General features: G+C 31.7%; 1 protein-coding gene across 1 annotated transcript; it reads right to left on the bottom strand.

Moving 5' to 3' along the window:
- Positions 1–1842: 1842 nt before the first annotated feature.
- LOC111706840 (ataxin-2 homolog) lies at positions 1843–15178 on the bottom strand. The gene is made up of 6 exons (XM_023479771.1): positions 14433–15178; positions 12914–12996; positions 11154–11566; positions 9046–9214; positions 4320–4628; positions 1843–3421 (listed from the first exon to the last, which is right to left on the bottom strand). The coding sequence occupies exons 1-6, from the start codon at positions 14645–14647 to the stop codon at positions 3216–3218; spliced, it is 1395 nt and encodes a 464-aa protein (XP_023335539.1). The 5' UTR covers positions 14648–15178; the 3' UTR covers positions 1843–3215.
- Positions 15179–19245: the final 4067 nt, after the last annotated feature.

A 19245-nucleotide genomic window follows, 5' to 3' on the forward strand; every position in this document is an offset into this window, starting at 1 on the left:
GAACAAGCATCATTTAATCTCCAGATTATTAACAAGAGGAAAACAAGCATCATTTAATCTCCAGATTATTAACAAGAGGAGAACAAGCATCATTTAATCTGGAGATTAAGAAAAAAGAGTGGATCAAACATTAATCCCGATATCCATCAGTCAAAAGTTTCCTGCTTAGCTCATATATTGAAAATTGTTTCGTTTTTCAGTGGAAAAATACTTGTTGCAGTAGGATTGATGGAAAATTTATTAATTGAACATGACTTGTTTATTGAGACTCCCTGCCCACTGATTCTTTGTAGAAATAACATCTCGTTAAAGAAATAATCATGTCTTTAATATTTTCTTATTTATTGAATTTAATATTGTAACAGTATTGGTCCTTTAGGAGTTAACGATATAAATTGGACAAAAAACGTTCAAACTTATTTTTAAAACATGTAAAAATTTCATGGAGGAACTGTCTAGAAGAATGGAATTGAAGGAATTGATTCAACTGACGCGGCCCGCCCTGCCATATGATTATACAATATACATGCTTTGCAGACGGTACTCCATTCGAATAAGAAATATTTGTCTGATGTACAATTAACGCGTATACAATAATCTATTCTGAATATTTCTTATGCAAATACCGTCTGCAAAGCATGTATAATCATATGGTAGGGCGGGCCGCGTCAGATGTATCTTCCTTCTATTCCATACTCCTTGGGAACTGTACATCAATATAGGATGAATAGTACAAATTTTTCGAACAAAAAAGGTTGATATTGTGCATTTTTCTAATCTAAAGGTTCGCGCCTTTCAATTTTATATTTCACTTCTGAAAATGGATAAATGATATCTCTATTAATTGCACAATTGCACATACATCCAAACATGTCCATAAAATCCGTTTAGCAATACTGTACATACAAAACATTGAACTGTGCAGTGTGCTTGTAAATATAAAGTATATAGCACCGTTTGTACAAAAAAACATACAATTCTACAAGTTAATTATGTCATTTGTACATAATATTAAACACAGTATTCTACAAGTTAATTATGTCATTTGTACATAATATTAAACACTGTATTCTACAAGTTAATTATGTCATTTGTACATAATATTAAACACTGTACTTGCCAAATTCACAACAGAGAACCTTTGAATAATTCATTTGATGAAAAATGTGAAAGATATTGTCGTTTTTCTAGTTCAAAAAGTGTTTAATTCTGTAGATTTATGTAGAGAAAAATACGCAAGTCATTTTCGTACAGAACCCACAAATGAAAATTATCAGTAAAAAATGAATATCATGAACTAGATCATACTTGGTCAGAAAAAAACGCTTGCAGGGTACCGTTGAATTCAATCAAGAGTTTAATGTCGTCCTTAAAGTGGGTAACTAGTTAAACCATTTCTCTGAATAAATACAGTGATAACCAGAAAACAATGGCATAGGAAGACGATATTATTTTAATACTATATTTTATCAAACCACCAGTTTAGTAAAATGGGTTTGTTTACATTGCACAATTCCTGTGTGTCATGCTGATTGGTCTTTTAAAGTTAAAACTTGATTCTATAAGAGTCGGTTTCCTAAACTTGATTCTATAAGAGTCGGTTTCCTAAACTTGATTCTATAAGAGTCGGTTTCCTAAACTTGATTCTGTAAGAGTCGGTTTCCTATTTCAAAGTTTTCTTATTATCACTGTATGTAAAATCTGACCGAACTTATTGGACATTTGTTTTGCGTAGCTGTTAAGTTGTGAAAGTGATGGTGATTTTGCAAACTTTTTTCAAAAATAAATAAATTTCACAGAATCATGAAAATTTCTAATTTTTGTTCAGAATTTAAGGCGAACCCACTAGAAAAAATCTTGAATTTGTGTCAGTTAAAAATGCAAAAATGTTTACAAAATAAAAATATTTTTTTTTCAAGGGAAGGGGGTGGGGAAATAGATCGAAAGAATAGACAATTCCATTACCATGAAAAAAATGGTTCAATGAAAAATAAAAATAATACTCAACACCTATAATTTGTCATTGGTTTGGTCTTTTAGAATTTCTACACAAAAAAGTTTCATGTTAATTTTGTCAAACTTTGAAAATTTGAGCTTTTTCCAACACACTGTTTTATATACATATATAAACAATCATAGAATGCAAATTTAAAAAACATAAACATTATGCTTTTAAAATATTGATTAGAAAATATAAGATACGACAAAAAGCAATTATGGATGCTTCTAAAATTCAGTTCTGAATAATTTTGTACAAGTGTGTTCAACTTTACTTGCTGGCAAGTTATAGTACTTAAAGGGACTGTCAACGTAAGTGACACTTTATTACGAGATAAATGAGTTATTCTTAAAAATTGATTATTTTCCATTGCGGTTTTTATAAACATACTTCTAGCTAGATTAGTGCAGCAGATAACAGGAGGAATTGCAATTTCTGACCGTTTCTAAGAAAGTAAAACGATGATATCTTCCTCATTGGTAATCCGATAAATCTACAAATGTTTTAAACTTATTTTAATACACTCTTAAAAATACAATCTTAGTTATAATTACATCGGAGGCAGCATGTACTTCACATCTGGTGTCTAAGGCATAATTTTTAATCCTTACAATCCAGAGTGCCTTATTTAAATGTGTGAAGAACTAAATCTTTATTTAGACCCACTTTGGGTCAACTTTGCCGTGTTGTAAACACTTGGCCTTTGATTTTAAATTAACTCACTTGTGGTTTTTTTTAACCCTAAATATGTTCATTTTAGAACAATAAAGATTTGGTTTTTTGAGTAATTGGCAAAATTCTAATCGATTTTTGCGTGAGAGCCTGCAACGTTCATGGATAACTGTGAAGTATCACAATAAGAAATTTGGAAAAAGGAAATAATAACATTATGATACATGATGTTCCATTCTTTTGGATTAATAGGATATATTATTAATTTATAACATGATCTCAGCATTAGACAGAATTTAATCACGTGATGTAGTTAAAAGGATTGTTCTTGCAAAAAAAAATGCATGTCCAATTTACAACAGCACCCACTCATCCGTTTTCTGTTTAGTGACTATGGTTAAAAAATGTTTAATTTAACAATTCCTTGATGTTTTCTGCACCAGAAATCCACAAGATATCACAATTAAAAAAAGAGAAGATGATGACAAAATCTCCTGCATTCTTCAGATAAATGGAGTCACTTGGAACCTATGGTTCAGTCCCTTTAATAATTGAGTTTAAACTGTTCCTCTGTTGCTGGGTCCACAAATGAGTTCTGTCCCGTGAGCGTAGCGAGCAGTTGATCATCAATAGGTTCCAGACCTTCACGCATAGTGTCAACAAACTCCTTGTCCAAGTTATCACTGGAGTTATCCCAGTCGGTGATTATAAACCCCGGGAGGGTAGACGGGGTGTGAGGGGAAGCAGGCTCTGAAATGTTTAATATTTTACCAAATTTTTACCCACATTGCCAACATATGATTCCCCCAACAGAGGCACGTAAAGTTACTTAACGTCCCTTGGGACAATTATGTAAAATATCCACCCGCTCAGCGAAGTTTACGTAAAAAATTCGCATATTTCATCTTAAAAGACTATAAAATTGTGTACTACTTAAGTATTACATTTCACTTCCGTAAACAATCTGATATTCCAGAATACTGGGATATAAAATTTTGTGAAATATCCCTATCACTCCTGTCATAGCTTCGAACATGTATGATTTATAAAATGATTTCAAAAGTTAAATATTTCGATTAAAACTTTTAGGTTTTTTAATAAAATGTCAATTAACTAAATAAAAAATCTTCAAATTACGGAATAAACTTATTGCTGTTCATGTTAAATGTGCGTAATTTTAGAATATTTTTTAAGTACCACATTTGGTAAAATTTCAGAATTCTTTATATAAAAATGTCTTACAGGGTGTCCCAATAAACGTGGGAATTTAGTGACGAATTTCAAATTTTGTTTGATCCTGGTAGCATTATTACGTGAATCATTTTTTGGAGTATTCTAGTTAAAACAATTAATATTAAGATCATGCTTGTCTTTGAATTTTAAAAATGTGGTTTGCCATATTAGCACCTTTAAATTTGAGATATTAAGAAATCTGGATTCTAATTTATAAGATAACAACAAAATGGTTCAAATTTTAGTCTTATATAGTCAATTTTGAAGATACAAAGAGGGCAGATTCCATATTCTAAAGCCCATAAGACGCTTAGTCTTTATTTTGGTACAAATATCGGAAATCAGAAACGATATTAAAGTCGTCTCTATAGTTCCCATGTGCATTGGTTCACCCTATAATTTTATTATTTTCCACCTGTGGGTGTTGATCTGTCTTGGTGCTGAAAAGAATCCCTGAAAAACTGAAAATCAGGGAAAGTCAGCTGTGGCAGGTGTTCAGGTATATGCTGTGGATGCTGTTGTTGTTGTTGGTGTTGATGGTGATGTTGGTGATGAGAGGGAATCATCTGGGGATTTGTCAATTGTTGTCTTTTTTGTAGTTGTTGGTGCGGCAGCTGTTGTGATAGCTGTTGCTGTTCCTGGTGCAGTTGTTGGTGTTGTTGTTGTTGTTGTTGAACCAGCTGTTGCTGTTGTGGCTGAGAATCAAGACGAAAGTTTTGAAATCCTGGTGGCACAAAATAATATATTTTAGATTTATAGGAACTGTAAGCGTATATTCAAGTGACCCTGTGTTAAAGATGTCAAAGCCCGACAACGGAATCCTTGAAACCTTAATCTGATCAAGGATGAATCCAAGCATCAAAATAGGGGTACCATTGTAAATTTGACATTGACATCTTTGCATAGAGGATTTATTTTACCTATTTTTATCCAATGTTTATACGAAAGAAAAATTATACGTTATATACGTTCAGTTGTTAAATGTTTATTGCAAAGTAATGTATCTCTTGATAAAAAACTAGATCGAAATTTTCATTTTGGGAAGCTTAAAGTTAATGTTTATTACAACCTTTAGGTTATTATTTTTAATTACTTATATACAGGATTACCAATAAAGGATGAGACTTCATAAGCGTTGTACGGAATTTGTTTAGTCCCTTTTCCTGTATTCGGGGTTCCTTGATGGCAAATATTGGCTTATTTCTGTGCTTAATCATTCAGCAAACCATCAAAATGAATGCAGAAACCAAAAATAAAGCTACACTTTCTCATATTTTTAGAATTTTGGGTCGTCTTTACAGTCTCATCCTGTGCGGGTAACCCTTAATATTAAATCAACGATATAAGAATGCTTTTGTCAACTTCACTTCAACTAAAAAATACTATTGATCCTTTATAATTAAATGACATGAACAGAGCGTGTTGGATACTCATGAGCCCACATGGCTTGTTCCCGATATCCACAATGAACACTTTTCATTTGAGGATCAATGGTTAATCCCTTAATTTCAGTTATCCTTTCAAAAAGCTGGAAACTCTTGTATTGTGGATATCAAGATCAATGAGAACTGCAATGATGAGATTAAGCATTGATCTGCGGATTAAATTCATTAGAGATGGTCTCAAGTTCAACCGAACAGCCAATCAGAAGCCGGGAAATTTTGCGACAATCAATGAGAGAACACTCGGTTGTCAGAACCCAGCAGGGATATCCAAATAAGAAGATTATTGAGTAAATCAAAAGTGTCCACGGTTAATATCGAGATTAAGCGAACAGGGTCCAACACAAGAGATTCCAGCACGGGCACAAATACACTGCGGTTTTCGAATATAGATTAAATTATTCTGCAGATTAACAAAGTATCAAGCATTGATCTCGATATCCGCAATACAAGAATTCCTAGCTCTGGTTTAATTTCGAATTAGCTAAGCCCTAAATTTCTGCAATCTCTTATATATGCATCTAGCAGAATAGACAATTTGAAATATCAAATTTCTACAACATCACGTTGCAAGTAGAACAGGATTTGAAAATTACAGTTTGTAATAATTTTAATAATAGTCTCAAAATTAGAAGATAAATATGTTTATAAATATTTCATCCTAAAATTATCATTAACATATTATTCTAATCATTATTAAAGGGAGTGTTCACGAAAAATTAAAAGGGGGATATGGATTACGGCGAAAAATAAGCACTACTAATCTTCCATCTGTTGCGTCTATAAGGAGAAAATTGTTAAATTGCTTAATGTTTTCAAAAGTAACTATCATATCATAAAAAATAAAAAATATTATGAAATATCAACTATTTACGAATGCGTTGAAAAATTATCGATGTTCGATTGTTTGTAATATCTGAATAATTTGTTTGGATTTAAATTATTTGTTGAATGTTGCAACTTTCTGAATTTGTACGGACGCTCCGTTCTTCAGCAAGAGTAGTTCTTAACAATTTTCTCCTTATAGACGCAACAGGTAGAAGTAAGATTAGTAGCGATTAAAAGCGCTTATTTTTCGCAGTAAGCCCATACCGCCTTTCATTTTTCGCGAACACTCCCTTTAATAGCATTATTATCACCATCATTATCATGGTATTATTCTTCTCATTAAATTCTCAGGGATAAAACATGAAGGTTTATAAAAATTATAAAGTTTGAAGAAAAAAAAATTGGAGAATGTGGACAGTGTTTCTTCATCCATGAAACCATGTGTAATTGCATCAATCAAACCTAATTGATGTCTGCGTATAAAAACAAATGGAATAAATACAGTTTATAGAGAAAAAAAATTACGGAATATTTTGTATTTCTTACAAATAACGAACCCTTGAAAACTTTTCCACATGCGTCTCTTATACTCTTGAAATTGATTTTAAGAAAGCATTATAAATTATAATTTATTTTCTTTATAAGCTACAAGCTTGAATTGAATTTTAAAATTTTCAGCCAATGTTACAATTCGAGTACTCATGGGTTTCCTCTAAAAATACCAGCTATGGCTAGGATTGGCGAGACGCATGGACCCCCATCCACCAGACTATTATCGCTGTAAGGTTAGCGCGGCGTAGGAAACATGTAATTTAATAGTTTAAGTGTTTTACAAATATTAATATTTTTCCAATTCTTTTTTAATAGCTTTTGAAACACCTACGTGCTTAAACTATAGAATCATAAAATTAAACAACGTTTCTTGTTAATGAATCTTTAACGATCGTTAACGAAGGGTCGTTTTCAAGAACTAAAAACTATATTTTTTGAAAACGATAGGTTTTTTAAACGAAAAACTATCATTTTGAAAACAATACTTTTTAAAACGATCGTTTCGTTTTTCGTTTTTTCTTCGTCGTTTTCAAAACGAAACGATCATTTTTTAAAGAAGTGGAAACGATCCATCCCTACCCCCCCCCCCCCCTACCTCCTGGGCAAAAATCAATGTTTTAAATAAATGTTGAGAGGAATAGAATGGGAAGCTACATGGCCTTGAAATATGATAAATTGAAACTAAAAAATATTTACATTGTAGCTTTCAAAATTTTCCTAATTTTTATGCAACACACAAAAAAGAGTCATTACAAAAGGGCGTACCAAATTGTAAAATTTAACCGATAAAATCCCCTTGACATTACGCTTTATACAGTTCTTAAAAGATGTAAAAATACTGTAAAAAATAATCTTCTGTTCAATTATTTTTCAATTTCACGAGATTCTAGTTTTTTTTGTATTTCTGTTTTATAATTGATGTAATTGATAAGAGCTGGGAACTTTAGAATGGTGGATATCGCTATAAATGCGTATTCCTCTCTTTTTCGTAATCTCGAGACTAACTTAGTCCTGTTCTTGTATCATGAAAAAGCCGGTTAATTTGAAATTTTGTGCGTCATTTGAGATTAATGTACAGAAACGGGAAGGACTCTTAATTTCAAAATACCGGTTTTTGATTTTTCTTTACTAAATCCAAAAAAGAGTGGATTAAAAATTGAATAAAATAAAAATAATCAAATTAAGAATGTTTATAATTTAGCAGAATTAATTCTACTTAGTCTATTCTGCAGAATTGACTAAATAGAATTAATGAATGATGCAGGAGAATTAAACCTTTAATAAATTGATCTACTAAATAAATATGGAACAAGGATTTTAATCACTTAGGGCCAAAATGGCAATATAATGATTTGAAGATAGATAGATAGAAATTCGGCCCGGTACAACGAAATATTCATGCACCGGCCCGACTAATGGTACGTATCTTAAAAAATTTCCAAACCAAATATTTTTATATAAACAAACTCCATGTGTAATGAAGATCAAGATAAGTTGAACCGCGTAGACATGGCTCAACCACTTCTCTTCAGCTTGAACTGACGTAGAAGGAAGTGGTTGAAGTGCGTTTGCGCGGTTTAGCTACTTCTTACTATTCATTTAATTCCTGATCTATATTGATCTATAGTATGTAAATAGAATATGTCTTTACGCACAGATCATTTGCATGTAAGATGCTATAAAATTTTATCAATTTATAAGCCTTGCCCAGTTAAAATGTGTATCAGTTTTTAAAGGGATTGTAAAGGAAAACTGAAAGGGGGTATAGGCTGAAACCTGAGAATCTCAGGCATTGAACGATACATGTAAGACATCTATCTGATGATCTTGTCTCAAGAAATTGATATAAAACTGAGTCAAAATTATACGAAAATTCATATTTATACAATTTTGTATAAAAGTATGGTTTAAACAGATCATATTCAGCAAATACGCAGCCAATCTGAAAACCATCTGTTTCACGTGACCAGTATACTGCACTGCCATTGGCTGAAGTTCTGGTGACGTAAAACGGACTAAACGGACCATATGAAATAGTATTATCAATTTTATCGATTAACAAAGCAAAATAAAAATTAAAAAATTATAATAGGAGCAAACCTGAGATTCTCAGGCTCATGTGGGATATAATCGTTTTCAGATTAGTGGCGTTGCTGAATATGATCTGTTTAAACATACTACTTTTATACAAAATTTTATAAATTACGCTTACAGTCCCTTTAAGTAATGTTTGGGGGCACTTAGTGACTCTTTTGAGGATTTATAGCAAACTACTCTCTTGAAAAGTTTATATTATTAGTAGTATTATTATTATTGTTCCTGATTCTAGGTCTGGAGGGATATATTGGTAGGTGGGGGAGGAGCCCCCTGGCGGGGACATCGGGGACATTGGGGAGCAGGACGGAGAGTTGGCGCTTCGTGCCACTTCCATCCCCCCTTTCCTCATCCCTCCCTCACTCAGGCTGTGAACATCGTTAACCTCAGGTTCCTAGAAATACCGAATGAGAAAATAGGGAAAGTCTGTTTAACGTTAGAAATACTTAACAAGTAGATATTGGTAACAGATATTCCATCGTTGTGTTAGACCGAACGAAATTAATCGAAGAGAGTTTAACGCTCTAAGATATAGAAAACTTTGAAATTCAGTCATCAAAGCTTGACAGACAGACAGGCTTGACTTTAATGTGTCGCAACCGCCTTGGCCTTTAGTTTCAACCAACAACTTTGTGTAGCACTAGACATGTACAATTTAAAACTGCAGCACGCTTGTTTCTAGTCTTCTTAGTTTTAAAGGATTAGTTGACAAAATACTGCTAGAGGTTTTGGCGTGAGAGCGCACGCCCAAATCTTGGTCTCTAATATAGATTGAACAGATAGATTCTAAGATAGATTGAACAGAAGATCGAAATCTTTAATTCATTCAATCATAACTCCCCTTATTAAAGATTAATTGGGAAGATATTAACCGGATATATTTACTATCAGTAAGGGAGCCACGAGGTCAAAAATTCGTCCCAGTACTGTCGCGTAAATATGACCATCTTCTTCCGTCTAGCTCAGAGTGAAATTTTATTATTCAAAATATAGAAATGTTGAATCAGTGTGTTATCTAGGCAAATTTTCCGAAGGTAGAAAAGACAAATTTTCTCATTAAAATGTTGAAGTCAAACCTTATAGAAATCCAACGTATGGACCCGCTACGTATAGCAACAAGGCGTATTTTCCGGGAGAACATTTTTTATATTTTTGAGAAATTAAATAATCAGTGTAAAGTAGATATAATTTTCTTAAAATCCGTTTATTTAAATGGTAAAACGGAATTTTATGAAATCATATTAGCATTACTGGAGAACTTTTTGATACTTTTAAGAAATTTTTGTTTTCTTAAAAATAAAACTGTAGATAGCATTTTTATAAAATATTTTTTTAATAGTAACATGCAATTTTATGTATAACCATATCATCATTCATTTATGTTGTCAGTACATAATAAGATCTGGGGGAACTTAAACACAATAGAGAGCAGTACAAATGTACATATTAAACTATTTTGCTCCTTTAATGTCTAGGGTATGTTAAAAAAATAGAAATTATGATAATGATAATAATAAGCTGCAATGTTTTACAAAAACGTTTAATTTCTCAAAAATATAAAAATGTTCTCCCGGAAAATACGCCTTGTTTCTATACGTAGCTGTTACTATACGTTGGATTTCTATAAGGTTTGACTTCAAAATGTTAAGGAATGTTGAATTGTTAAATCCATCTGATTCTACACATAGTGAATACACTTCATGTAAATATTAAGACTTCCAAAATATCCTTCTTATTGTATACTATTAACGTAATTTCATGTTACCCTAGATTAAATGAAAAAACAGATAGGACACTAGATGTCGTCTTTTCAAGATTTGGATGACACTCGTTCACAATAACCCTGAGGCAGCAGCCAAGCTAAGTTTCGCACAGTCGACGTAGAATAGGATCTTTCTGTCTTGTAACTCTACGCCGACAGCGCGAAACTCCTTTGGGTTTCTGTCAAAATTCATCCAAATCTTGAAAAGACGACATCTAGTGTCCTATCTGTTTTTTTAAATTTATCTATGGATATTACGCTCATTTTTTTCGGATGGCATGTCCAATTCACGCCGGTATCTTTGAGAATGCATTAAATATCCAATATCTGTACTCTAAAAATTGTTTTTTAAATTGTGTTTGATAAGATAAAATAAATTTTGCATCTTTGCTTTGGAAACCACTTTTGTTGACAATACATCATTGATCAGATAAAAATTTAAAGTGTACTGTAGTGAATCGGATCCATGCCTCAATTACTTTTAAAAAAAATTAAAAATTCGTTTTCTCTCTCATGTTATAATAAAAAAACATGATGACCACAAGAAAACTTTTGTAAAATAATGATATACCTGTTTAATCTGAACCTCGCTCATTGGATAAAACTGCGCTAAAAAGTCCGCAGAAGGTTTTAAATCCTCGAGGTTTAAACTAACCGGACTTCCGCCCTCACTGCTAGCTTCCGGGGGTGCTGGAGGCTTTACACTCTGGTACAGGGCAGAATCAGAGGCGGTTCTCCGCCATCTCGATTCAGGAGGCGGAGAAAGATAGGTAGATAGTGAGGACGAATATCCGTTTCGATCTCCGCCGTAAGGAGAAGTATCCCAACGGCGATCCCCAGACCGGTTTCTCATTGCTCCGCCTCCTGATGATCCTCGACTCCTCTCCGCCGTAGAAATATGTCCGGCGGATGTGTAAACTGGGTTCAGGTTGAATATGGCGGAGTAATCTGAAGGCACACTGCCCTGTGACAAAACAGGGTATCCTGAAATATATAAATAATATATCTTTTTTAATATTAAAAAGTTGTAAATTTGCATGAAAATGCATATTTTATGTTCTTCAAGGAAAATTTCATTTAAATGAGAATGATGCATTTGATTTTTAATTTAATGACTTATGAAAAAAATATCAAACCAAGAAGAATTTTTAAATGTATAGAAAATGCATCAGAAAATTAAAATGCAGTTAGTCAGAATAAAAACGTAATATATGTTAATCGGCATCAACCCTTTTCCTTTGCTCTTTTACCAAAATTTGACTTTAAAAATCTTGTTTTTGAAAGAATTTTTATTTTGTCAAACAAAATTCCTGGGAAAATAATTACAAAACAAATATTTAATTAATTAATCCGCGAAAATGTTTCCGAACATATATACATAGTACATATATTATTATAACAATGCTACACAAATGAAAAGAAAAAAACACTTTGTTTGTAAGAACCACCACAGAAGCATTTTTGTCCAAAATTGTGTTGCACTAACAATTAAAATAATTTGCAATGTTCCTAATTTCGATTAAAATGTTGATAGAACAAATTTTTCATAATTTCGAACAAAAAATGTTCATAATTTCAAAAATAATGTTAATGATTTCGAACTAAATGTTGATTATTTCAATCAAAATGTTCATAATTTCAAACAAAATGTTCAAAATTTTGGACAAAATGTACATTATTTCGAACAAAATGTTTAGAATTTCAATCAAAATGTTCAAAAATGTTAACAAAATTTTCTTAATTTCAAACAAAATTTTCATAATTTCGAACAAAATGTTCTTAATTATCAAACAAAATGTTCATAATTTCGAAATAAATAATGATAATTTCGGACAAAATGTTCATAATTCAGAAAAAAATGGTCTTCATTTCAAACATAATGTTGATAATTTAGAAACAAAATGTTCTTAATTTCGAACATAATGTTCTTATTTTAAAAACAAAATGTTTATAATTTCAACCATAACTTTCGTATTTTTACTAACAAAATGTTCATAAGCTCGAATAAATGTTAATAATTTAGAAACAAAATGTTCATAATTTCGAACATAATGTTCATAATTTAGAAACAAAATGTTCTTAATTTCGAATATAATGTTCTTAATTTCGAACATAATGTTCTTAATTTCGAACATAATGTTCATAATTTTGAACAAAGTGTTTATAATTTGAATATAATCTTTATAATTTAGAAACAAAATGTTCTTAATTTCGAACATAATGTTCATAATTTTGAACAAAATGTTCATAATTTAGAAACAAAATGTTCTCAATTACGAACAAAAATGTTCATAATTTTGAACAAAATTTTCATTATTTCGAAATGTTTACCTGGCAAGTAACTAGGTTGACCCTCGCTTCCATTATTGGCCGACATCATTTGATTTACATTCGGTAGGGATCCACCATGCAATCTGATATAAATTGAATAGCCTGTAAACGTTATTTCACACGACCCCTCCCCCCCCCCTCCCTTTTCACTTTAGAGTCCTATGCCCTGTAAAATATTTGTCTGATATAAAATGTGAACAATTTCTTATATCTTTGAGAAACCACCATTGCATATCTGATTTTTTTTTAAATGATATCTTCGTTATTTTTGCTTTCTCTGCGGAATTATCACGCAAGCTTCTTTTTTTAGAAAAACACCCGCATTATATTTAAATTGGAAAACAATTTTATATTTGTCTTTTTTGCTGAGATAATATCGGCCAAGACTCTTTTTTATTTGTGGTTGACTTGTATCTATGTGAGGATAACCTTTAATATCTAATTAATGATATTCAAAATCCTAATTATAATTAAGAAAATAATAACAATAACTTAATTAACTTGAAAACTTGATTAAAGTAATTTGAAATTGTAAATTTGTGTTCTACTGAAAAGAGAACAGAGTTGGATGGCATAAATGAGTTTGACGGTGGTATACAGTAAGACCCTTAAAACTGAGGAATATGAATACGACCTTTAAGCTTATTTGATGCTGTAAAATTTGTTTCATGATTCAACAGTTTTACTGTACTGTACTGTGATGTACTGTACTGTACTATACTGTACTGTACTGTACTGGAATGTACTGTACTGTACTGTACTGTACTGTACCGTACTGTACTGTACTGTAATGTACTGTACTGTACTGTACTGTACTGTAACCAAAAACAGTTCAAAAACTGAATTATTTTACTGATAACAAGACTACAACGCAGCCATTTTTTCAAAGTGAAATTTGAGTAGGATTTTCGTATAATGATATTCACAATCCCGATTGCATACTCTCGATATCCACTGTGGGCAGTTTTAATTTAAGGATCAATGCTTAAGTTCTTCATTTAGTTTTCCTCCAGGGAACGATTACCATGCAGAATATCGAATAAAGATTAAATAAATCTACAGATTAACAAAAAATTGCAATCAAACATTGATATCGATATCCACGATACAAGAGATCAGAGCTCTGATTAAAAAGTTAAAGTTTGAGGCGTTTAAAATGATTGTAAGCGTAATTTTAATTAACCCTTGAAGCAAAAATTGCAGTGCCCGATATACAACGGTACCCTTTAAACCTAAATCTGATCAACAATGAGGCAGATACCGTCGTTTTTCGGATTCGGAAAGTTTCTCTGTAGCTTCTTATAAGCAAGGAATGCACGAGTAATTTTCGCGCAGAAACTGAAATTGAAAATTTAGTTTAAAGAAACACAAACATTGATATCAATTAATACTTGATCAGACAGAGCTTTAAATGGTACCGCGGTAAATCGTCCATTGCCATCTTTGCATGGAAATTATAATTGAAATTATGAATAAAGTCCCTTTAATCGATTTGTTTAATCTCTAATATTTAGTTCACCTGTAATGTGCTGGGTGTAAAATTGCCGGACTTAACTCATGCCGAGGAATAACCATCCCCTCCCCGACCTCGTGACCTTCAAAGGTCAAGTTCACCGGCTTCTTGACCTCAGCAACAGCTTGCATAATGTCTTTAAACTGCTGGGTGCCCTCGGCCTGCTTCTGTGCTAGCAGAGCAATACGGTCCTTGAACTTTCGCGGATTATTCCCCGACATGTTGGAACCAAAGTTAATCTAGTTCCCGCCAAAATTCATCACTTTTCTTGCAAAACTCTTCCGATATGAATAACAGTCAAAGTTTGAACCATTATCATTTCATCATCACTTTTTATAGTATGACCATTATGTAAAAAGGACCAGCAATGAATGAAGGATTTTTACATTTTTCCTTTTATTTATAACGAATTTTTTATCATTATCTGAAAAAAATTATTACGTACTTATTGATGTATTCACGTAAACTGCTGCTAAAATTAGCTCTAATCGTCACACACTTTATTTGCTAAATGAATCACAAGCTAAAAATAGAAAAGCCAAGACATCCTTTTCAAGATTGTATATGTTAACGTATATTGTTTACTGTTTTTTTTGATGAATTCAAATACGGATAATATAGCAATAATCATTTACAGCTACTTTACAGGGAAGTTAAGGGAATTTTACTTTACATGGGATCCCAAGAGGGAACGGCCGTGGATTAGTAGAATTTTTAATTTCCCGGAAAAATAATTGTAAACACTTTTATAGTCTTTTGAGATGAAAACGCGCGAATCTTTTCATGAAAACTTATTTTACTTAATTGTCCCAAGGGACGTTAAGTAGCTTAACATCCCCCTGTTTAGGAAATCATGGGTTGGTAATTTTGGTAAAAATAGTATTCCAAAGCTTTCAGAGAAGGTTTATGATTTTTCCAAATAGCCCCTTTATAGATTTAACATCTATCCTTATAAAAATAGTTTTCCATGTTCTTGCAGATTGTAAATTTAGTTTTTTTTTCGGAGTAAACAAATGTTTTTTTTTCTCATTTTCTAAATATAATTACCAGAAATTATTAGTTCTCTGAAAGTAATTAATTATTATTATTTTAGACCACTTAACTTTATTTCTTTTATAAATACTAAGAATCTTTAGTTTAAAATGAGATTGTTAGCTGGTAAATCTTTAACAAATTTACATGATTTTCTAACACAAATCTGAAACTTTGATCTCTTAAAATATTTCTTTTAAAGTATCAAATATACAACTTTGCTGGAGTAAATTCAATTTTCGACGTAATTTTGAAATTTTAGAAATTATTACAAAGAGATAAATGAGTAAAATAAGTCAGAAATCCAAACCCCCCTATATGTAAGTAGCAACAAAAATAATAACGTTTCCATTAATTCTTTTTTAGTTCTATTCATCTAAAATATCTAGGATAAGAACAAAAATGAATTCAAAACTGACCGAAAAATCGGCTTTTTCTCCTGCCACAGTTGTCTTTGAAAAGTAAGACTAATGCCGATCAACAGCGAATAGGCTGTTTAGTTTGCCCTGAAATTACCGAAATAAGTGAACGGTCCCTTTACAGGAGCCTTCCACTTTAGATCCAATTTTGATGGATTTACCATGACTGGTTCTCAATGAAACCCTTAATAGCATTGTTTGATAAAGTATTAATTTTGAAAAATAATTATTTTCGTTTGCGGTTTATCTGCAAAAGTGACTTGCGGATGTCTTGCTTCAAAACAATGGAGAAATTAACATAATTAAAGACTTTTCAACACTTTTGATCAGATTAAGGGTTAAAGGGCTTTGTGAACAAAAATAAAATCCCTTTAATAATAAAAAAATTGTATCTTTTAACGTCACAAAGCAACCCAAATATTTTTAACAATGCATTAATTAAAAATTCTTTTGTTTTATTATTTTTAGAACAAGGACAAATTTTGGCAAATGCAAAATAAGTTTTCTTGAGCGCAAAAATTCTAATTGACAGTGATTTGTGTTCACAGTTTATTATCAGTTTTTGAATAATAACAGTGCACACCTTGAAAAAAAAAATATTAAATACTTGTAGAAAGCAAACATGTTAATCTATGTTTAATGTTTATATTGGTGTTCCTTTAGGTTAAACATATCAAAGAAATCGATCATTCCTATATCTAAACATTAACTAATGTTTTTTTTAAATTTTCGTTTACAATAAATTTATCGAGGTCTGTTTTCTTAAAGTGACAGGTAACAGTATCTAAAAAGATTTTCATTGTATAATTGGTATAATACATTTGAGCCATAATAATAATTCAATCCAGAATACTAGCGGTTTGGAATAAGAAAACAAAAATATTGAATACAATTGAGATAAGTAACTTATCTTCCAAAAAATAAATGGAAAAAAACGATTTCTATAATATGTTATTTTAATAATTTGATATTTGAAAATATTGTGCAACAAGTGTTTTCTTAAAAGGGATGTTTATTAAACTCGAACTCAAGTCAAAACTTTTGAATCGCGGATTCAAGTTTATGCAGACCTGGGATCCATTTAGATTCCCTTCGATATCCAGTGCTATTGTGCTGGAAAAGAGAAAAGAAAAATGATTATTTCTATTGAACAAAAGTAATTTTTCAAGTCTTTAAAAAGCTTAAAAAAACACAAATGTCTTTTTGCAAAAAAAATTATCCGAATTTGTATTGATATTTCGCCTACATAAATATTAAAACCTAATTTTTAATGTTTACTATTATTACAGTAAAAAGGAGAATAAAACACGTTAATTTTATTTTATTCTAAAAATTTACACATTGTCACGAGAAAAATGGCAAAATTATTTTCTTAAAACTCTTATCTGCTAGTGTTTAAAAATCTAGCAATTATTTATTTAGATGGGGTTTTGTCCTGGCTTGTTCTTAAACAAGGTGACATTGTTTATTTGTCATGACAGGGGCACCAGACTACAAGAGAAACATGGGAAACAGCAGAAACAAAAGAAAAAGGAGAAACAGGGGCAACCGGAGAAACAGGAGAAAAAGGAGAAACAGGAGAAACGGGAGAAACAGGAGAAACAAGAGAAACATGAGAAACAGGAGAAACAGGAGAAAAAAAGAGAAACAGGAGAAATAACATAAACGGAGAAACAGGAGAAACAAAAGAAACAAGAGAAACAGGAGAAACAGGAGAAACACGTGAAACAGGAGAATCAGATGAAACAAGAGAAACAGAAGAAAAAGGAGAAACAAGAAAACAAGAGAAACACGAGAAACAGAAGAAACAAGAGAAGCAAGTGAAACAGAAAGTTATTAACCGGAGAAAAAAAAAACAGAAAAAACAGGAGAAACAGACAAAACAGAAGAAACAGGAGAAACCGAATAAAAAGGTGAAACAGGAAAAACAGGAGAAACAGGAAAAACAGGAGAAACAGTAGAAGCAAGAGAAACAGGAGAAACAGTAGAAGCAAGAGAAACAGGAAAAACAGGAGAAACAGGAGAAAAAAAGGAAACAGGAGAAACATGAGAACAAGGATAAACAGGATAAACAGGAGAAACAGGAGAAACAGGAGAAACAGGAGAAACAGTAGAAGCAGTAGAAACAGGAGAAAAAGGAGAAAAAGAAGAAACAGGAGAAAAAAGAAGAAAAAGGTGAAACAGTAGAAAGGGAAACAGAACCAAAAGAGAAACAGGAGAACGGGGGAGGGGGAAAAGGTAACAGGATAAACAGGAGAAAAAAGTTTGAGGAGAAAATAGATTAAAAGTTTGTCCTGATGAAAGGGAAAATTGCTCTCTATGCTAATGAAGTTAAACCTTGTACAGGCTTGTGTTTAGTGAAAGTAGAAGTAGTAGAACCTTGAAAACATTCAAAATGTGAAGTTTCATTTGGATCGTTTTTTGTTTGTTAAGGGACAGGGCATAGATTAATAACAATACAGATAGAACACTAGATGTCGTTTTTTCAAGATTTAAGGGTGTTTCGTTCACAATAACCCTAAGACAGTGGCCGAAGGAATTCCACACAGACAGCATTGAATTAAAAGACAGAGAAGGAGCATGCACGTAACTCTTCTGGGCCTCTGCCGAGGGAGGGAAGGCAACCTCTCCCGCACAGCTTTCGAACCTCATTTTACCTATTTGCGGCAGTGCATGTCCCAAGAGGACTTCCAAACCTCCCCCAAGCAGTCTTCCGGGGGCGGATCTCCCATTTATAATCGTCAATTTCTACTTAAAACGGGACTAATTTGATTATTTTAGCATAGTATCCTTAACATTTGCATAAAATTTTTTTTTTACAATCAAAGTTCGGGCAGGAAAAACTTAAACTTTGTTGATTCTTTCTATCACCTGCAACGTTCAATTCCATATTTGAAATTTTGTATAGCTTCAAATCCCTTGAACTTGTAAATAAAGAAATTTACGTAAACGCATAAACTTACATGAAATTCGTTTTTCAGACAAAAACGTATTATTTATATGAAGTTAATTTGCCTGCAAAATAATGCATTAAACAATGAGAAAAGGCAATTTCATCGATGCTCAAATTAATGAAAATGTAAATATCTTTCTATATATATATATATATATTTCAAATCTGTAGCACTTGTGACAAAAGGCGGCGATAGTTTTAAAATCATAAGGTTATAACAGAGTTTTCTTTTCTTTAAATATCTCAATAACTAGAAAGAAAGTTAACAAACAGATATGTTATTTAGAAACGACATTTTATGAAGAAAACTTTTCATATGTCTACTTATTACTACAAAATATTCATAAGAAAGTGTCAGCCATTCCAAGATTTGTGATCAAAAAAATCTGTAAAACAATGCTATTTTCTCCCCGAA

This window comes from Eurytemora carolleeae, unplaced genomic scaffold (genome assembly GCF_000591075.1).
Source record: "Eurytemora carolleeae unplaced genomic scaffold, Eaff_2.0 scaffold759, whole genome shotgun sequence".
NCBI classification, from domain to species: Eukaryota; Metazoa; Arthropoda; class Copepoda; order Calanoida; family Temoridae; genus Eurytemora; species Eurytemora carolleeae.